This window comes from Geotrypetes seraphini, chromosome 5 (assembly GCF_902459505.1).
Source record: "Geotrypetes seraphini chromosome 5, aGeoSer1.1, whole genome shotgun sequence".
Taxonomy (NCBI): Eukaryota; Metazoa; Chordata; class Amphibia; order Gymnophiona; family Dermophiidae; genus Geotrypetes; species Geotrypetes seraphini.
The window spans coordinates 14,268,556-14,290,630 of NC_047088.1; the positions used below are offsets into that span (position 1 = coordinate 14,268,556).

At 47.3% G+C, this 22,075-nt stretch overlaps 1 protein-coding gene across 1 annotated transcript in view; it reads right to left on the reverse strand.

Moving 5' to 3' along the window:
- The window catches only part of LOC117361242 (ras-like protein family member 11A-like), a 64,791-nt gene that overhangs the window by 26,833 nt on the left and 15,883 nt on the right, over window positions 1–22,075 (reverse strand). The window contains exon 3 of the mRNA XM_033946312.1: window positions 3,558–3,640. Within this exon, the coding sequence (XP_033802203.1) occupies window positions 3,558–3,640 (83 nt within the window). The remainder of the gene's footprint in view (window positions 1–3,557; window positions 3,641–22,075) is intronic.

The window sequence follows — 22,075 nt, forward strand, 5'->3', positions numbered from 1 at the left end:
GCTACCGTTTTTGCTAGGATCTCGCCATTAAGGGTATAAGACTTGCATGGAATTTGGCTGCCCAGGTGCATAACTTTGCATTTTTTGGCATTGAATTTGAGTTGCCATGTCCTAGACCATCGCTCCAGTAGGAGTTGGTCATGCATCATGTTGTCGGGCACTGAATCTTCGTCTGTTGTGCATTTGCCTACTACATTACTTAGTTTGGCGTCATCGGCGAATAATGTTATTTTACCTCGAAGCCCTTCTGCCAAGTCTCTTATAAAGATGTTGAATAGGATTGGGCCCAAGACTGAGCCCTGTGGTACTCCACTAATCACCTCCGTCATTTCGGAGGGGGTGCCGTTCACCACCACCCTTTGGAGCCTACCTCCAAGCCAGTTCCCAACCCATTGCGTCAATGTGTCACCTAATCCTATAGAACTCATCTTGCTCAGCAACCTGCGGTGTGGTACGCTATTGAATGCTTTGCTAAAGTCCAGGTACACGATGTCCAGGGACTCCCCAATATCCAGCTTCCCCGTCACCCAGTCAAAGAAGCTGATCAGGTTAGATTGGCACGATCTCCCCTTAGTAAATCCATGTTGTCGGGGATCCCGTAGATTCTCCTCATCCAGGATCTTATCCAATTGGTGTTTGATTAGAGTTTCCATTAGTTTGCTCACTATCGATGTTAGACTCACTGGTCTGTAGTTTGCTGTCTCCATCTTTGAGCCTTTCTTGTGGAGTGGAATGACGTTAGCCGTCCTCCAGTCCAACGGGACGCTGCCTGTACTAAGGGAGAGGTTGAAGAGTGCGGACAGTGGCTCCGCCAAGAAGAAATGCTTTTCTGTTGGAATTGACTGTGCAGGATCGATCTGTACTAATCTGGCTTGTTTAGCATTACGATGGGTGTATTGATGTTCTAGCGCTCCCTGCAATGGTTAAAATGCTGCCTTTTCCTAGGTGTGACTTGTGGATTATTACTAAAAATATATTTTTTTCATACCGAGGAGAAGGTGTTAAAAAAGATCGCCCTGGGTGTCAAATATGCTAGATACGCCACTGCCGGCTGGACTCGTAGTTCCAGAGCTGATTCTGCAGCAGTAGAGGGCTTTTTTTTTGGGGGGGGGTGACAATCTGTAACTTGTGTATTTGCAGGTTTCAGCATTCGCGGTTTTTAGCTTGCTGGCTCCTCCCACCAAATTACATCAGCTTGCATAGAGAAATCGCTGATTCCAAGCATTTACAGAGAAAATCGCTGATTCCCGGCACTTTCTTCACCGTGTTTTGCCTCTCGTTCAGGAACAGGCCAGGTCTCCCACCATGTTATTCGCGGTTTCACCATATTCACGATGGTTTTTAATGGAAAACAGTGAATAACATAGGAAAAAGTTATTCACGTTTTTTTTTGTATTTGCGGTCTTGTCCCTATCACAGCGAATACGGAGGGAGAAGTGTATTGCTGAGACTTCTGGGATTGTTTGTTATATGTGACCTTTTGCTGAATGTTTTTAAAAGGCTGGGAGGGAAAGGTACTGAACCTGGCAATGGTCAGGAAAGAGTAGGGTTATCAGACGTCCAGATTTCACCAGACATGTCCTCCTTTTGAGGGGCGGGGCTAGGCAGGATTGGGGGTTGGGCTGGGCATAATGGGCGGGCCTGGGGGGGCGGGTCTAGGAGTTTGGATTTTCCGTTTGGAAAATCTGGTAACCCTAGGAAAGAGAGCTAGTTTCCCTGGCTAGGCTTTGAAATAAAGCCCACAGGGCCTGGGGTTTGGTTAGTGTTTGCAATTGCCCCTGCTGCTTCAGATCTGTTCCAGGCTGGGTGGAGGACTGTTTAATGTTGTTTCCACATGGTTATCAACTCAAGGGTTAGTCTGCTCCACTCACAACTGAAAGTCTGATATATCATGGGCACAGCAGGCAACCGCCTAGAGGAGGGGTGCGGCCATGGGTCCTCTTTTTTGGCTTCACAAATATGGTTACCCTGCAGAACACACTTGTCTGGTCTGGTTTAGTAGGATGATATGAACACATCTTTATTTCCTCTGAATTGTGGAGATCCAGCTGTGTCCACAGAAAGTGTTCTGGCAGTGCTCAAATCCAGACTCAAAGCCCAATTCTTTGAAGATGCTGTCGGCTCCAGGCTCCAACTCCTCTAAGCACTAGTGTTTGTCTTGTCATTCTCTTTGTGGTTTGTCCCACCTGAGCACTGAGTATTGATGTATCTTCTTGTCCAGTTTGTCTGTCTTGACTCAATTGTAAGCTCTTTTGAGCAGGGACTGTCTCTTCTGTTTTTTGATATACAGCACTGTGTATGTCTAGTAGTGCTATAAAAATTAGTAGTAGAAACTGTCTCAACAGTCAGTGACATCACAATGCATCTGGTCATACCCAGAGTTCTTGATGACATCATAATGCAGCTGTATGTTATTCCCCCAGCTGAGCACTGTGTATTGATGCACCTTCTCGTCCAGTTTGTCTGTCTTGATTAGTTTGTAAGCTCTTTTGAGCAGGGACTGTCTCTTCTGTGTTTTGATGTATAGTGCTGCGTAGGTCTAGTAGCACTATAGAAATGATTAGTAGTAGTAAGTGACTATATGGTAGGTCCAGTAGTGTAGTAAGGGGGATGAGGGGATTCACCCTGGGCACCGTCTTGGTGAGGGCGCCAGTGCCCGTCCTCCTCTCCACCCCCTACTCCTCCCCCTGCTGCGTGTGCACCTTGACTTCCCCACCGTACCTCTAGCTCAGGCGTGAGGACCAACTCCAACCTTGCACCAGTGTCAGCCCTCCCAATGACATCACTTCCGGGTCCCGCCCCTAGGAAGTGACGTCAGAGCAGGCCCCAACGTGGGCAGCAAGTTGGTGATGCTGCTCGTGCCGTGAAAATTAAAGAGGTATGGGGAAAGGGAAGAGGCAGATGCCGTGCAGCGGGAGGGGCAGGGAAGGTGCGGGAAGCGGAGAAGAGGGCAGGGAAGGTGCGCCACACCCTATATACGCCACTGCGTAGGTCCATATAATATGAGTAAGGGAAGAAGTGAGTGCTGAGGAGAAGCACCCAGAGGGCAATGGGAAAGGCCAAGCAAGGGTTACGGTCTGGAACCGTGGTTGGAACAGGAGAAAAGCCGAGTATGGAGAGACTAAGTGAAGCAGGGCTGTAGACTCTCATTTGAAACGTGGCATTTTCTGGTGATATGAAAACACCTAAAGGCATAATAGTTTCCTCTCACAGAAGTTTCAAATTAGGGTTACCAGACATCCGGATTCAACCGGACATGACCTCTTTTCAGAGGGCATGCCTGGGTGTCCAGACGGCTTTTCAAAACTCAGATTGTGTCCGGGTTTTGAAAAGCTTCCAGCTAGGAGCAACGGTGGGACGGCATCTGCGCCTGTCATGGCATCACACCAGCGTATGCGTAGATGCCCTCCCGACAAGTGAACAGTTTGAGGGGGGCGAGGCTGGGGGGGGGGGGGGGCATGGGTCCGGATTTTAGCGCCGGAAAAATCTGGAACCCGATTTCAAATGGATCCCTTTCAACCATTGTCAACCATTGTCAGACTAAGAATTTGTTTTACCTCTAATGACACAAAGGGTGTGTCTTGAATTTGTAAAGAGATCTGTTCTCCATCGACGATGAATTTTCTTGAATATAATGCTCCTGGCAAACGATAAAGTGCACAATTAAAGAGAGTTCAATGGAACAACACAAAGAAACACAAGCAAACAGTCCTGGGCACAGAGGATGGCAATCTATTCAGGTACTGGGCCTATTTAACTATTTCATTGCATCATACCTTATCTCTGATGATGTCTGTCAAATTTAATATTTCTGCTCCGATCTAAGCCTTCATTTGGGTTACACAATTGGTTTAATGTCATCATTGTACAGTATATCAGCACAACTCTTGGTGGTGAGAGAGTGCAAGAACTGTCCTAAAACTCCAGAGAAAATGACTTCAAAAGGAGAATGGTTCTATTGTCATTCTGAATGTATATGTCTGATAAAGATATACAGTAGATCTGTCTAAGACAGGGGTGTCAAAGTCCCTCCTCGAGGGCCGCAATCCAGTCAGGTTTTCAGGATTTCCCCAATGAATACGCATGAGATCTATTTGCATGCACTGCTTTCATTGTACGCTAATAGATCTCATGCATATTCATTGGGGAAATCCTGAAAAACCGACTGGATTGCAGCCCTTGAGGAGGGACTTTAACACCCCTGGTGTAAGATATCTCTGCCAGATGTCTTCATTGTATGTCCTACAGCAGGAGGAGGGTGTGGCATAGTGGTTAGTGCTACAGCCTCAGCACCCTGAGGTTGTGGGGTCAAACCCCGCACTGCTCCTTGTGATCCATTATCCCAGGTACATTAGGTAGATTGTGAGCCCACCGGGACAGATAGGGAACAATGCTTGAGCAGCTAAATAAATTTAAAACATTCTGAGTAGAGAATGACACGGGGAAAAATTCTATCCCTTCACCGTCCTGTCCCTGGACCACCATCCTCTGCACCGCCCTGTCCCCGCTGGTCTTTTCACCGCCCTGTCCCTGTCTCTGCCGTCCCCTTCACCGTCCCGCTGTCTCTTTCACCGCCCCGTCACCGTCTTCAGCGTCTTCTCCTTTCCATCCCCCCATCCCCAGCACCCTTCACGCGGTCCAGCAGCTCCCTCCTGCCAGCCAGCCGTGCATTTCCCTCCCTCCCTCCCTCCTTTTCCCTTACCTTTTCTTCTTGAAACTGGTGATTTCTATAAGGCTACGAGCTGTATTACAGCCGGAGCCTTGAAGTCACGTCAGGTTGCCTGCTAGAAAAAGTCTCCTCCGATGCAACCGGAAACAGGAAGTTACGTCAGAGGAGACTTTTTCCAGCAGGCAACGCGACACGACTTCAAGGCTCCGGCTGTAATACAGCTCGTAGCCTTATAGAAATCGCCAGTTTCAAGAAGAAAAGGTAAGGGAAAATGAGGGAGGGAGATGCATGGACGGCTGGCGGGAGAGAGTGGGCTGCCGGATCGAACGCTCGTTCACCGCGCGTTCACTACTTGTTCACCGCCCCGTGCTACCATTCACCGCTCCACGGGGCGGTGAATGGCCTTGTCCCCGAACTCGCGGTGACCTTTTTTTTTGGTCACCGTTTTGGCGGGTTACCCGTGGCTAGCCGCGGGTAACAACCACCATGTCATTCTCTAATTCTGAGCTCCCCTGGAAGAACAGAATCAAATATTGAATAAATAAATAGTGTGAAAAGTTTCAGCCTCTGATAACCAGAGCTGCTATTGTGATGTCATAATGTCTCATTCCACCAATAAGAGCCAACCTCATCAATGATGTCACAATGGCTTAATTGTCCTATGCTTGGCTCATTTTTGCTACATTATGACTTCTAGAGTGGCGCAATGGTTAAAGCTACAGCCTCAGCACCCTGAGGTCGTGGGTTCAAACCCTGTGCTGCTCCTTGTGACCCTGGGCAAGTCACTTAATCCCCCCAATTGCCCCAGGTACATTAGATAGACTGTGAGCCCACCGGGACAGACAGGGAAAATGCTTGAAGTACCTGTTTGTAAACCACTTTGAGAGTGTTTGTTAAACTACAAAAAGGTGGTATACAAGTCCCAATCCCTTCCCCCTTTTAACACATTAACCCCCCAAATTCTATATATGGTGCCTAAAAAAACCTGGCACCGACCAGAATGGCACTTACTGAGATTCTAAACAAGGAACTCGCCATATATAATGCTTAGCGGCTGTCTACATCACTAACATTGAGGCACAGCTACTTAACGCTGTGTTTCACTAAATGGCACTAGAGGTTTTTAGCGTGGGCCGGTGAGTTAAATGCTGCAATGCTCATAAGAATTCTATGAGTGTCAGAGCATTGACCTTGCCTGCTTGCGCTAAAAGCCTCTAGCGCTGTTTAGGAAAAGGAGCCCTAAGCCAATGAAAACCAGGCCTAAGTACCTGAGCCTAAGCTGTGCGCAGATCGTGTGTATTCTATAATAGTGCACCTAACTTTTAGGAACACCTATGTTCCACCCAGGCTCCTCCCCTGGCCACATCCCCTTTAAGATTCACGTACTAGAAGTGATGCACACCACTTTATTGAACGTGCCTACCAAGCTAGGCACGTCACTTTTAACTAGTGCTAATCAGCATCATTTATTAGGTGGTAATTGCTAAGCATTCGTGCAAATCAGCTGTGCGCATTGATTTACGCACCCATATCAGGATGTCATATACACTAGTGCTGCCCGATTCACAATTCGAATCGATTCACCGATTCATTTCGGGTGAATCAGCTCGAATCGATTCAAAAACAAACAAAAAAAAAATCGGCCTCCTGATTCGGCGACTGACCTTTTTCCCTCGCCCCCCTAAAGCAGGATTGGCAGCACTGCCTCTTGCTGGTCGGACGCTGCCGCTCCTGCTTTAGAGGGTGAGTGGGGAGTGTCAGTCAGGAAGTGCTTCTGTCCGGCTTCCCCCCTGGCCTCCCGGCATCAGTTTACCTAATTTCAGCAACCTGCATAAGATCGCTAGTGCTAGCGATCTTATGCAAGCTGCCATTGGGTCTTCCGAGCTACCTTCTCTCTGCCGCGGTCCTGCCCCTCCTCTGACGTCAAGCCTTCTGGGGGGGGGGCGGTTATACAGGCCTTCTGGGGGGGGTGCAGTCCTTTGGGGGAGGGGAGTTGTACAGGCCTTCAGGGGGGATAGGCAGGCCTTGGGTGCAAGCCTTCGGGGGGACAGGCAGGCTTTCATGGGTGAGGTGTAGGCATTTAGGGGGGACAGGCAGGCCTTCAGGGGTGAGGTGTACGCATTCGGGGGAGGGGCAGACCTTCAGGGGGGACAGACCTTCAGGGGAATGGGCCCTGGTGTAGAAGTACATGGAGGGAGGGAGGGAAGGGGGAGTTCAAAGAGATGTGCATATGCCGGACTTTGGGGGGAAGAAATAATGGGTCTAAAAATAGAGGAGAGAGAGAGAGATGATGGGCAATGGGATTTAGGGAGGGAAGGAACAGAAAGGGAGAGAAGTTGGACACAAAAGATGGTATGGTTGGTGGATAGAGATACTGGTTAGGAGGGTAGTTGGGAAAAGAAAGGGAGAGATGGTGGACCCTGGGATGGTGGGGAAGGAGGGAGAGATGCTGGATGAAAGGGTAGTTGAGAAAAGGTGAATCTGTGGATGGAGACGAAAAAAAGGAAAGATGCCAGACATCCAGGGGAGGGAAGGGAAATGGAAGGGGAGGACAGAGATGGCAGTTGGATGGTTAGCACGGAGAAAGAAGAAAGAAGGAGACCCTGGCAAGCAAGTTATCAGAAGACAACCAGAGCCTGGGACCAACAAGATTTAAATAATGACCAGACAACAAAAGGTAGAAAAAATCATTTTATTTTCTGTTTTGTGATTACAATATGTCAGATTGAAACGTGTATCCTGCCAGAGTTGGTGTTAGACCGCAAATGTGAGTTGGAAAAGTCTTTTTTGTTTGTTTATACCACAGCGCCAGTGTGGTTAGGAGAAGGCAAAGGGGGTGAAGAGGCTATAAAAGGGGTGAAGAGGTTATAAAATAAACCCACCAGGATGTTTTTTAAAAAACACCCAATTGGGCAGGAAAATCGAATCGAATCAAACAATCAATTCAACAGGCTGAATCGAATCGAATCGGGCAGCACTAATATATACAGTTTAGGCTTAAGGGGGTAGTTATTAAGGTGAGGTAAAAGTTGAGCTTTTTCTGCACCTTATTTCACTGCAGGAGTCACTAACCTTTGGTATTTTTATTTATTTATTTTAAAAATTGATATTCTGCATAGCCTGCAATTCTATGCGGAGTACAATACAACATTCAAATAAAAAAATCACAGCCTTCTCATGCAACACTTATTTCCATAAAACAACAGAACAACGTCATATAATAGACATAGAACGATATGACCAACAATAAGCAGGCAAGCACAAAACAAAGAACCATCATCTCCATTGCTGTTACTTGATTGCTAGCTCATTACTCGCTGCTACAGGTCGAAAAAGCACGCAGAAATAAAAAAGTTTTCAACTTTTTTCTAAACTGTAGGTTTAGTCCCGAGGCTAGTGACTTCCACACAGTGGCGTGTGGCTCTACAGCTCTAATTTTTAAAAATATTTTTTGTTTACTTTTTGCTTGATACAGTTTGATTTGTAATAATATGCTATATAATTAAATTATTATGGGTGAGGAGGCGGAGCTGGAATATGCAGTTCTCTGTAGGTCTAGTCTCTCGCTTAGATCCCAACTCTCTCAATATTCTGATGCATTCCCATGTTATTTCAAAAATAGACTACTGCAATTCACTATATAAAGGATTATGTCAAAAAGATATCAGACGGCTTTAACTGATCCAAAACACTGCCATCAAAATCATTACAAATTAAAAAAAAATATGATCACGTCACTCCACTATTAAAGAAAGCACACTGGCTGCCTATTCCACATCGGGTTACATATGAAATTGCTCTCTTACCATTTAAAACACAAAAAAATGACAATCTTGCTTTTATAGACAGGCTTCTGATTCCATATGATCCTCCTGGAGCTTTACGATCCGCCTCTCAACATACACTCTTTGTCCCCTCACTAAAAATTATCGGTACCCATCGTCACAGCACCTATGACCTGGAACTCCCTTCCATCTCATATCAGAGCAGAATAAAATATAGACAAATTCAAGGGAAGTTTGAAATTCATATGAGTAATTTATCCTTTCTGCTATTTCGATGCTTCTTACCTTTACCCCCTCCCCCTCCCTCTTGTTTTTTCCCTTATTGTCTTCTTTCCTGTACAAAATTGTAGTTCTCCCTCCTCTCCTCTTGTTTGCAAGGTTATCCTTTGACTAGTTTCTTAGGTCTATATTTGGTCTCATTTGTTATTCGGTGTTAGTCCCACCTTTTTTATGTTTTATTTTACTGTACAACGCTTCGAATTTTATGATTAGCGTTTAATCAAATGTTAATAAACCTATAAACTATAAAACTATCAGAAATGTGCTGTATTGTATCATCAGCAATTTTCAAGCTCAATCAAACAACAACAACAACAAAAAATCAGGGCTCTTGGGCTAGGGATTCTTCTAATCCCCTGAAGGCCCTGACAGTACTGATGGGAATTTGATTGGCTGAGCAGCATCTGCATGTTGCCTTCCCAGCCAATCAAATTCAGAGCAGTGCCCTCAGGGCTTTCAGGGAGTGGGGTGAATCCCATGAAGGCCCTGATCACGCACCACTGTTCCCACGATACATGAATAGCGCTGCCTGTGATCAGTCTCACAAGCAGCATAAATGATAACGTCCAGTAGCTTGAGCCACTAACCTATGGCCCAATGCCCTAGAGCCACATCTTCAAGGGGCTAGGTATTAGTTTGCTGCCCTAGCCCTAGGTTTACATCCCAAGGTACTGAAAGAACTCAATAATCTCAGATGAAAATCTTATGTTCACTCAAAATACAACAGAAATGTAAAACACAACGAGAGCAAACAAGTGCAATATAATCTTATTCTTCAGACCTCATTACACCCATAAGAACATAAGAATTGCTGCTGCTGGGTCAGACCAGTGTTCCATCGTGCCCAACAGTCCGCCCATGCGGTGGCACCCCAGGTCAAAGACCAGTGCCCTAACTGAGAACAACCTTACCTGCGTACGTTCCAGTTCAGCAGGAACTCGTCTAACTTTGTCTTGAATTCCTGGAGGGTGCTTTCCCCTATGACAGCTTCCGGAAGAGCACTCCATTTTCCACCACTCTCTGGGTGAAAAAGAACTTCCTTATGTTTGTACAGAATCTATCCCCTTTTAACTTTAGAGAGCGCCCTCTCATTCTCCCTACCTTGGAGAGGGTGAACATAGAAAGGCAGAAAAGGGCCGACGGCCGAATAAGTCTGCCCACTTGAATAACCCACCCCCCTAAGCACTTCCTCGAAGTGAACTCACATGTTTATCCCATTTATTCTTAAAATCGAGCACGTTGCTGGCCTCTACTACCTGAAGTGAAAGATTATTCCAATGATCAACCACCTTTTCGGTGAAGAAATACTTCCTAATGTCTCCATGAAATCTCCCACCCCTGATTTTTAGCGGATGCCCTCTTGTCGCCGTAGGTCCTGTAATGAAAAAGATGTCTTCTTCCATCTCCATACAGCCAGTAACATATTTGAACGTCTCTATCATATCTCCCCTCTCTCTGCGTTCAAGAGAGTATAACTGCAACCTACCTAGACGTTCTTTATATGGGAGATCCTTGAGTCCTGAGACCATCCTAGTGGCCAATCTCTGAACCAACTCTATTCTCAGCACATCCTTTCGATAATGTGGCCTCCAAAATTGAACACAGTATTCCAGATGCAGTCTCACCATGGACCTGTAAAGTGGCATCACCACTTCGGGCTTTCGACTGACAAAACTTCTCCGGATGCAACCCAGCATTTGTCTAGCCTTGGATGAAGCTTTCTCCACTTGATTGGCAGCCTTCATAGCTTCACTAATGATTACTCCCAGGTCCCGTTCTGTAACAGATCTAGTTAAGGTCTCACCGTTCAGAGTGTAGGTTCTGCAAGGGTTTCCACTACCAAGGTGCATAACTTTACACTTCTTGGCATTAAAGCTCAGCTGCCAAATAGTAGACCATTTCTCCAGTAAAAGTAGGTCCTGTGTCATACTGTCGAGTACGGTACCTCCGCCCACTACATTACATAATTTATGTCATTGGCAAATAATGCAATTTTACCCTGAAGTCACTGAGGCAGATCCCGTACGAAGATATTAAATAGGATTGGACCCAGGACCAAACCCTGCAGTACTCCACTGAACACCTACGACGTTTCGGAGGGAGTACCATTTACCACCACCCTTTGAAGTCTGCCACTGAGCCAGTCTTTAACCCATGCAGTTAATGTTTCTCCTAGTCCCAGCAAGCTCATCTTGTTCAATAATCTACGGTGTGGGACACTATCAGAAGCTTTACTGAAGTCCAGGTACACCACATCCAGGGACTTACCCTTATCTAGTTTTTTTGTTACCCAGTCAAAGAAACTGATTAGATTGGATTGGCAGGAACTTCCCTTTGTAAATCCATGCTGGTGGGGATCCCTCAGCCTCCCATTGTCCAGAACCAAATCTAATTTGTGTTTAATCAACATTTCCATAAGTTTATACACTATTAACGTAAGACTTACTGGCCTATAATTTGCAGTCTCTGACTTGCATCCCTTTTTGTGAAGCGGAATGACGTTAGGTGTTTTCCAGTCTAATGGAACTTTTCCCATGCTCAGGGAAAGATTGAAGAGCGCGGCTAACGGTTCTGCCAGGACGTCTCTCAATTGCCTAAGCACTCTGGGGTGCAATTTATCCGGTCCCATGGCTTTGTTCACTTTGAGCCTTGATGTAAATTCAAAATTCCTGAATGGGTCTTCTGAGCTCTCCCTTGTTTGCAGCTGTGGACCGGATCCCGGCGCCTCACAGGTAAAGACTGAGCAGAAGTATTTGTTTAGTAGTTTGGCTTTATCGGAGTCCGATTCTGCATAGGTACCATCAGGATTCCTTAGGCGCACTATCCCGTCTGTATTCCTCTTTCTATCATTGACATACCTGAAAAAGGATTTATCCCCTTTTTTAATATTCATAGCTAACTTTTCTTCCATCCGGAGTTTGGTGTTTCTGACCGCTGTTTTGACAGCTCTAGATTTCTCTAGATAAGCTTCTTTGACTTTTAGTCGTTGTGATTGTTTGTAGGATACAAATGCTCTTTTCTTCTGTTTTACGAGTTCCGAGATCTCCGCAGAGAACCACTGGGGTTTGTTATTTCTCTGTCGTTTGCTCACGGCTTTTACATAGAGATTTGTTGCTTCCTGTAGGGTAGATTTCAGAGCTGACCAAATTAACTCCACATTATCTGTTGTATCCTGGTTTTGCAGCGCCTCATAGACAAAATCTCCCATGCTCTTGAAGTTAGTGCCCTTAAAATTAAGGACCTTTGTTGATGTGTTCGACCTAATGGTTCCTTTCCTGAAGTGAAACCACACCATGTTGTGGTCACTGGAGGCCAATGCATCATCTACTGAAATTTCTGTGACACTATCTCCATTGGTGAGTATCAGGTCTAGAATTGCCTGATCCCTAGTGGGCTCCAGTACCATTTGTTTGAGTCGTGCTCCCCTTATAGAGGTTAGTAGCCTTCTGCTGCTGCTGGTTGTAGCTGAAAGTTTGTTCCAGTTTACATCTGGCATGTTGAAGTCCCCCAACAGTACAGTGTTGTCCTGTTGTTTGGGGGGTCTGTATACAATGCCCAGATACAGGCATTTGCCACTTCCCCTGGCAAGGTTCACCCAGAGGGACTCCCCTGTATACTTGACACCTGTGATTCTGGTAACTTTGATTTCCTCCTTGATATATAGCGCTACCCCTCCTCCGTTTTTGTCTTCTCTGTCTCGGCGTAGTAAATTATATCCTGGTATAGCCACATCTCATCCATGGGAATCCGAGAACCAGGTTTCAGATATTGCCACCACATCTAGGTCGGCGCTCCTCATTTCCGTCTCTAATTCCAGAATTTTATTGCCTAAACTGCGGGCATTAATGTACATAACCTTCCATACTTTGTGTTTGCTCGGTCTGTGTGGAGATTTTCCCATTTGATCTAGTGTGTCCCTTATTTCCCCGTTTGAGTTATTTTGTCCCTTTTGAGTTAGTTTATCCCCTGCAGTACTGTCTGCAACGAAAGTACTTACCTCAGGCTCAGTAGTGGAGTGCTTACTTACCATACCGGGATGGTTACTTACCACACCAGGATGAGAGTGGGTACCCTCCCCCAACTCACCTAGTTTAAAGCCCTTTGGAGTAGGCGAGCCAGTCGTCTACCGAAGACATTCTTCCCTCTTCTGGTCAGGTGGAGCCCGTATGGCCCCTGTAGTCCTTGAATTGCCTTTCCATGGTCCAGGAAACCGAAATTCATCTCTCTGCACTATCCGTGTAGCCACTCGTTTGTCTTTTGGATACGATCTTCCCTGGCTCTACCCTTGCCTTTCACTGGAAGGATGGAAGAGAAGACCACCTGCGCTCCCATCCACTTCAGCTTCTCACCCAGGGATACAAAGTCTTCGGGTATCTTCTCCGGGGTGTTCCTGGCGGTGTCGTTCGTCCCAACATGGATGAGAAGCATAGGATAGTGATCTTGGGGCTTGATCAGTCTTCCTAAGCTGGTGGTCACATCCTGGATCCTGGCTCCTGGCAGAGAACAAACCTCTCTTGATTGTAGATCTGGTCTACATATTGGTCCCTCAGTGCCCCGCAGCAGGGAGTCCCCAATGACTACCACTCTGCGCTTCTTCGGGGGGAACTGATCCGTTGCCCCCGGAGCCGGAGTCATCCGCTGGAAATCCTCCTGAGAGTTGTCTTGAAAGTCGCTGGCTGGTCCTTCCTGTAGAAGATGGAACCTGTTCTTCAAGATGATCTGTGGGGTTGATGTGAAGCTGCTCTGTTTGCTTGAAGAATAGGAAGGTCTTCTGTATTTGCTTGTAGAGGTAACCAGCTGCCAGGAGTCGACATCCCTAGCCTCTTCTTGTACCCCAACCATTACTTCCAAAGCTGCAGATCTGGTTGGTCTGGGTGTCTCGAAGATGGTCTTGTCTCCTTGTGCCTGCTCAGAGACATGGGACAGATCCTGGAGGACATCATCGATGAAGGCCTTATCTTCCCTGATGCTTCTTAGACGCTTCACCTCTTCCCTCAAGCTCATCAACTCTTGCAGGATGTCTCTGTCAGGTTGTTGCTGGTCGACCACTTCTGTCTGTACCGAGACTGAAGTCTTCTGCTGTGGTATAACTTCGGTCTGCACAGAGACCTCTGTCATCCGTCATGGGTCATCCTCTGTCTGCACGGAAGCTGTGGGCATCCTCTGGATCTCTTCGGTGACTGGAATGCCGGTCTTGATTACAGTCTTGTTGCTTCTAGTTCTTCCTGCCATTTTTGAGCTTCTCACTTGCTGGGTGTTTGCCCTGGTCCGCCTGCTAGTTGGTTGGCTTTTCTGTTCTCTTGGTTAGCTGGTAAGTGTTGTTGTCTGCTGGGTCTGCCTACTTGCTAGGTGTTTGCTCTTGTCCACCTGCTAGTTGACTGTGTGAGTCTGCCTGATGTTTGCTAGGTGTTGCTCTGTCGCTTCCTTTTGCTTGTTTGTGCGTGTGTTTCCTCTGGGGGCCTACCCCTTCCTTATCTAGTGTGTCCTCTGCTTATCTTCTATGCCTTTCGCTTTGTTTGTGTGTGCATGTGTCCCCTCTTGGGCCTCTTCTTTATTTTCAGGGCCTGCTGCCTCTTTGTTTTGCTTTAGCTTGTGTGTGTGCTCTCCTCTGTGCGCGTTAAGTCCTTACCTTGCTGTCTTTCCCTGGTGTCCTTGGATGTATTGTCTCAGCCCTTCTCAAGGCCCTTCGCAAAGGCGCTCTCGCTAAGGCGAGCGCCTTTGCCGCTCGCCTTCGCCACGTGCCAAATGGCTGCGCGCCGTTGGCTCCCCTCCTCTTAGGGAGGAGTTCGGGCGATGCTGCTGCTGATGCGGTGGGGTGGGTGGAGCTTCCTCTCGCCTCTACCCCTAGCTCTCTGCTCCCTTGCCGGCTCTCTCCTTCTGCCTCCCTTGCTTCTCCTCTCCTTACTGCTTCTGCTACTCCCCGGCTCCTCTCCTGCCTGCCTGTGTCCAGCTCTCTGATCGAGCTGTGAGCCTCGTGTCGCAGGTTCCCCTCCTCTTAAGGGGGAGTCCGGGCGATGCTGCTGCTGACGCTGTGGGGGTGGGCGGAGTTTCCTCTCGCCACTACCCCTAGCTCTCTGCTCCCTTGCCGGCTCACTCCTTCTGCCTCCCTTGCTTCTCCTCTCCTTACTGCTTCTGCTACTCCCTGGCTCCTCTCCTGCCTGCCTGCCTCCGGCTCTCCAATCGAGCAGTCTTTATCTACTAAGTCTATTCCCTTCATTATCTTGAACATTATCTCAGTCTCCTCTTTTCTAGGGAGAAGAGGCCCAGTTTCTCTAATCTCTCACTGTACAACAACTCTTCCAGCTCCTTAACCATTATAGTCGCTCTTCTCTGAACCCTTTCGAGTAGTACCGTGCCCTTCTTCAAATACGGTGACCAGTGCTGGACGCAGTATTCCAGGTGGGGTTACACCACGGCCTGGTATAGCGGCATGATAACTTTCTCCGATCTGTTCGTGATCCCCTTCTTAATCATTTCAAGCATTCTGTTCACCCTTTTTGCTGCCGCAGAGTTTGTGCGGACGGCTTCATCGACTTGTCGACCAGTACTCCCAAGTCTCTTTCCTGGGACGTCTCTCAGAGTACTGCACCAGACATCCTGTATTCATGTACAAGATTTTTGTTACCAACATACATCACCGTACACTTGTCCACCCAGGACATTGCTCCAAATTTCTTTCATGCCCTTACTGGGGTGGTGCGTTCATCTTCGGTCTGCCATGAAAAATATCTTAAACTGTTTTAAGCTGTTTTGTAAACAGTTGTGTACGTAATGTGAATAAGAAAAAGCAGTTAACTCAAGCCTGACGGTCACCCAACAGTTTCACCATTCGGTTTCATCAGAGGCCGGGCCGTTTCCTTCATGAAAATTCTTCAAATCGTGCCACAATAGTCTTAACTTGTTTTGTTTTCACATTAAATAGGCATAATATAGTCTATGATTTTAATTTGCAGATTATATGCATCTTGATTCGTTTTTTTTTATCAAAGAGGTCAAAGCAGATGACTTTAAAATATTCAATATTACCTCAGTAACAATTCTAGAAAAATAGACAAATATAATGCAAAATATAGACAGCATCTATAAATTCTCTCAAAACTGAAACATTTTGATCACTAAACTGATGTTAAGACTATTGTGGTGCGATTGGTCTAGTAATTTTTAATATGGGATGGTTTCAACCTGAAGAAGAAGTTTCTAGCCATCAAAAGCTAGTCATAAAGGAGACAAGAGACAAATCTACATGCTGAGGCAAAAAAAAGTAACTCCCTAGAGCAGGGGTAGGCAATTCCGGTCCTCGAGAGCTGGAGCCAGGTCAGGTTTTCAGGATATCCACAATAAATATGCATGAGATAGATTTGCATCTCAAGGAGGCAGTGCATGCAAATCCATCTCGTACATATTCATGGTGGAGATCCTGAAAACCTGACCTGGCCCCGGCTCTCGAGGACCGGAATTGCCTACCCCTGGCCTAGACGAAACTTATACGTTGTGAGTTAGACTAGTGGTTCCCAACCCTGTCCTGGAGGACCACCAGGCCAATCGGGTTTTCAGGCTAGCCCTAATGAATGTGCATGAGAGAGATTTGCATAGAATGGAAGTGATAGGCATGCAAATCCATCTCATACATATTCATGGTGGATATCCTGAAAACCTGACCTGGCTCTAGCTCTCAAGGACCGGAATTGCCTACCCCTGCTCTAGGGAGTTACTTTTTTTTGCCTCAGCATGTAGATTTGTCTCTTGTCTCCTTTATGACTAGCTTTTGATGGCTAGAAACTTCTTCTTCAGGTTGAAACCATCCCATATTAAAAATTACTAGACCACGCCTCACGTTTAAATAAATTCATGAATTTTTTTTGTGTCTTCTCAAAGTGATGGCAATAATAGCAGGGAAAGAAATGGAAGATCATGAAGGCTTTGCTCTTTGCAAAGAAATCTTTTCACAACAGATGTTCTTCTTCCTCTGGAATAGGCTAGAAAAGAATCTTAGTCTCGTGAGACATTTTATAATGTGAAGAGAGCCACCGGAGCAAAGTTCACTCTAACAGGGCCTAGGCTTTGACAAAACAATCAAATGATTAACTAAATAATAAATCATTCTTAGACGTAAAGTTCAGTGCACTGGAAAGATGTCAAGACTGCTAGCACTGGAAATTGAAATCTTCCATGCATGCACTGGAGAGACGCGGTTTGGGCATCAGATGCAAATTACCCCCTCTCTCCCCTACTATTGTGGCGGGCACACCTATCCAGGAATGTGGTTTCTATTGAAATGTTCTACCTCGGTCCTAAGACAGTCAATAAACAAGCCAACTAGCGCCAGTTCCAGTGCTAGAGTTTGTAACACGGACTCCTTTCCTTACAGAGCGCAGCTGGCTAATGCCAAGAACTCTACATAGCAATGGCATAGCCAGGACAGATTTTTGGGTGGGACCCAGTATTAACCAGGGTAGATTTGCCTGTGCTGCTGCCAGTGACTGGGTGGGCTTGACTCTACACCAGTAGGAGAGGCTCTGGCCCACTATACTTATCCCCTTCCTATTCTACATAGCAGTGCTATACAATTCAGGGAAAATTTTTTAGATTCGATTCAATTTTCCTGCTGAAACGGGTGGGGGCTTCCCCCCCCCCCCCCCCAACATCCTGGCGTATTTATATTTTTAGCTTTTCCATTCACCCCACCCCCCCTTTTTCCTCTTCAACTCCACACTGGGGCTGTGGTGTAAATAAAAAATACTTTTCCTCTGTTAGATCCTAACTCACGCTCACTAACACCAGCTCTGGCAGGATACACTTTTCAAATCTGACATACTGTAATCACAAAACAGAAAATAAAATTATTTTTTCTACCTTCCACTGCCATAGCCAAAATTTGTTTCTTTTCCAGTCTGCCATTGCTCTCCCTCTCTCTCTCTTCCTGCCTTGTGCCCTGGGTCAAACCTCTCTATTCTCCTCCATGCAGCATCTTTCCCTTCCTCCCCTCCATTATCATCTCTCACCCCATGCATCATCTCTCCCTGCCCTCCACCTTATGTCTAAAATTTCTCCCACTCTCTTTTCCATTAATGTCTCCTTCCCCTCCACCATATGTAGGATTTCTCCTTCTCACCCCTTTCTACCTCTTCTTTCCCTTCCTCTCCTCCAACCCAACAATTCTTCCTCTATCAACCATGTGCAGCATCTTTCCTCCCCTCCCACCCATTCCCCTGTGTACCATCAATACCTCCTTGTTCCTACTAGCCATTCCTCTCCCTATCCACCCTAGCATCCTTCTAGCTAGAGAATGACACGGTGCCAAATTTCATCACCGTTCCTGTCATTCTTTAAGGAGAGAGGGAAGAATCAGAGTATAAATGGGCACAACCACTGACCCTCAAGTCTTGCATTGAAGAATGCTGGTGTAGGACTGAGGATGAGACAGGCACTAAAGAATGACACAGGATTGTTTCCCGCAGTTATCCGTGGGGACAGGAATGGTGATGAATTTTGTCACCGTGTCATCCATTACTTCTAGTTTTTGCTGTCACCTTTTCAACCTGTTTGGCCAATTTCAGATCATCACATATGCCCAAGTCCCACTCGTCTGTCGTGCACACAAGTTCTTCACCCCCTAAACTATACTGTTCCTTTGGGTTTTTGCAACCCAAATGCATGACCTTGCATTTCTTAGCATTAAATTTTAGCTGCCAAATTTTAGACCATTCTTCAAGCTTCATTAGGTCTTTCTTCATGTTATTCTAAAATATGTATCCCTGAATTTGGAGGAATTAGAAGTGGGAAGCAAGGTCTAGAAGGAGAGGGAGGTAGGCTAAGTGGGGTTTTAAGATTTGTTGTGCTTTTAACTTTTTATAATTGTAAACCAGATTGGGCAGTTGTCAACTGGGATTCTGGTATCTATACTAATAAAACACTAAGCGCGCATGCGCACTCCTACTTGCGTGTTCCCTGATCCCTGATCTGTAGGTCTGTGGCCGCAGGAGTGCGCATGCACGCTTAGGGGTTCCCCCCTCCCCCAGTAAAACAGTTTGTCTTCGTCCCCCCCTCCCCGGCACACCCAAACCCCCGTTCAGCCTCCCATCCGACCCTCCCATCCCGCGGTCTGGACGGCTCCCTTAGTCCCTTGCCGCCGCCCCTCTTCCCTTCCCGCGGTCCCGACAAATCTCCTGACTCCAGTAGTGGCAGCAGCACTCTAAACATGCTGCTTCACGGCCTTCTACTGCCCTGATTTGCTCTACCCATCTCTGATGATGTCATCAAGGACACGGCAGAGCAAATCAGGGCAGTAGAAGGCCGTGAAGCAGCGTGTTTAGAGTGCTGCGGCCGCTGCTGGAGTCAGGAGGTTTGTCGGGACCGCGGGAAGGGAAGGGGGAGCGGCGGCAAGGGACTATGGGAGCTAGCCAGACCGTGGGGACGGCATGCGGCAGCTTCAACAGCATGTAGGGGTGGCGCGTGAAGGAGTTTGAACAGGTGGTGGCAGTTTCGCTGCAGTTTGAGCGGTGGTGGCAGTTTCGCTCAGAGGAACGACTGGAGGGTATCGTGCCGGTGCTGCAGGTGTCCCATGCAGGTAAAAATTCTCAAAGGAGGGGGAGAGGGAAAGGGGGCTGCTTTGGGGGAGGGGTGTGCTGGAGGCAGACAGCTTTGCTTGGGGGGGGTAGGCAGAAGGGGGGCCACGAAGAGACAGTCAGGGAGGAACTGGAGGGGGAGAGGGAAAGGGAGCTGCTTTGGGGGAGGGGTGTGCTGGGAGGCAGACAGCTTTGCTTGGGGGAGGAAGACAGAAGGGGGGCCACGGAGAGACAGTCAGGGAGGATCTGGAGGGGAAGAGGGAAAGGGGGCTGCTTTGGAGGAGGGGTGTGCTGGGAGGCAGACAGCTTTACTTGGGGGGGGGAAGACAGAAGGGAGGCCATGGAGAGACAGTCAGGGAGGAACTGGAGGGGGAGAGGGAAAGGGGACTGCTTTGGGGGAGGGGTGTGCTGGGAGGCAGACAGCTTTCTTGGGGGGAAGACAGAAGGGGGGCCACGGAGAGACAGGGAGGAACTGGAGGGGGAGAGGGAAAGGGGGCTGCTTTGGGGGAGGGGTGTGCTGGGAGGCAGACAGCTTTCTTGGGGGGAAGACAGAAGGGGGGCCACGGAGAGACAGTCAGGGAGGAACTGGAGGGGGAGAGGGAAAGGGGGCTGCTTTGGGGTGGGGTATGCTGGGAGGCAGACAGCTTTGCTTGGGGGGTGAAGACAGAAGGGGGGCCATGGAGAGACTGTCAGGAAGGAACTGGAGGGGGAGAGAGAAAGGAGCTTGCTTTGTGGGGAGGAGTGTGCTGGGAGGCAGACAGCTTTGCTTGGGGGAGGGGAGACAGAAGGGGGCCACGGAGAGACAGTCAGAGAGGAACTGGAGGGGGAGAGGGAAAGAGGGCTGCTTTCTAGCATCCGTTAATGTAATGGGCTTAAACACTAGTATAAGAAATAAATGAAATGACTTAACTTGTGTGCATTAAAGCAATTAGAAAATACTTGAACTGCTGTGCTTCATGGAAAGTAATTGCAGGTCCCCTTATCCCAACGGACTTCTGTTGCATACATGCATACATACCGTAGTAGTGACTAGTTAATGAAAGGCTTTGCATCTTCTTGCCAGGTCACCTGCTTTCCTTACCACCTCTGCTTGCGACTTTAAATTTTGTATCAGAGAAGTAAGCTTTGTCCCTTACCAATTTTACTTCTCCCCTCAACAATTTTTGGGGAAAATCTGAACGCTGGGGCAGGATATAAAGCACATCACTGAAAACATTACATGTTTAGGGGGATCAAGCTTCCTGAGTTATCTGAGAATAAAAACACAGGCCAACCTTCATATTCACAGGTTTAGGACTCATGACTTTGGTTATTTGCAAGTTTCTAAACCCTGACCCACCCTCACCTCCCGGACCTCTCCGCACCTTACTTTTAAAGCCTGGTGGTCTAGTGGTGAAGTAGGGCAGGTGCAATCTTCCTATGCTTCTACCCCGTGCAGAGCCGCGGACAAAAATGGCTGCTATGAGTCTAGAAAGACTACAGTGGGAACACATGGCAGCCATTTTTGTTCACGTCTCTGCACGGTTCAGCTGTGTAGGAAGATTGCTCCTGCCCCACTTTAACACTAGACCACCAGGCTTTAAAAGTAAGGTGTGGAGAGGTCTGGGAGGCGGGAGAGAGGTGGGGTAGGGTCAGAGTTGGCCCTAAAGTTATTTGCAGGCCAGCTTTGCACCTAATCCCCACGAATATGGCGGGAGGAGTGGACCACCCTTGAAGCACCAGCTACACTATTCAAGTTAGATAAAGCTGTTTCAGATCTCCTTGGTGGTAAACGCCCAGGTCCTGAAAGCTTCCAGCTAGTTTTTATAAAAGCTGTTCACTAATTTTTCTCCTTGGCCCTTATTCTCTAAATGGTGCCTTAACTTAGGTGACAAAGTTAAGTCCAAAATGCCATTTAAAGTGATACTTAAAAGAAATTCCAAAGTACCTAAAAAATACCTAAAAAAAAAAAAATGGTGCCAGAATTGCACTTCCATAGGTTCTTACCGGTGCCTAATGCCGCTGGAGATGTGGCTAATGCTGGAAGTAGCATTAGGTGCCAGTAGGCTCTTTGGAGGCCCAATTCACATCAAAGGGGCCTAACTTGGAGATTATTTATAAGGGCTTGTTTACACCTACTCTATCCATTAATTATGTGGAAAATGGCTATAAAATGTATTATAGGTGGTATTTTAGCCCCGATAGGGTGCAGCGTATTTTGGGAGGGGTTCGGACCATTGTTGGTGGAACTGTGGGGGCCGGGGGGATTTTTTGCATACCTGGTGGGTTTGCCCTGATGTTAAGGAATATTGGCACCTGGTGGGATGTCTGCTGGTACGTGTGTTGCAGAAACCTTTGCCCAGTGTGTTTGGAGAGTTGTTTGTTAAATGTGGGAGTACCGGGCTTTACAAAACCTGAACAGAAATTTGTAGCTTGTGTGTTTACAGCCACCCGGTTGGCATTATTAGCCCATCGCTGGAGGTCTCTGGTTATCCCTGGTTGCCGTGAGATATATCACCAGCTGGACTACCTCCAACTGGTGTCTAAGTTGACGGCTCTTCGTCGTAAGACTTTGGGTAACTATCATAAGGTGTGGGATAATTATGTGCAGTGGCGAGCAGTACAGTAAGCGTCCTGTGGATATATGACAGTTGCTCTGTGTCCATGTTGTATGAGTTGTTGCTGGGCTGTTTGGGGGCGGGGGCTGAGGGCAGTGTGAGGGTTGGGGGGGAATGGGAGAAAAATGGAAAATTTTGAGAGTGTTATGATAGCTTTTTGAATTTTTTGTACTTGGCTAT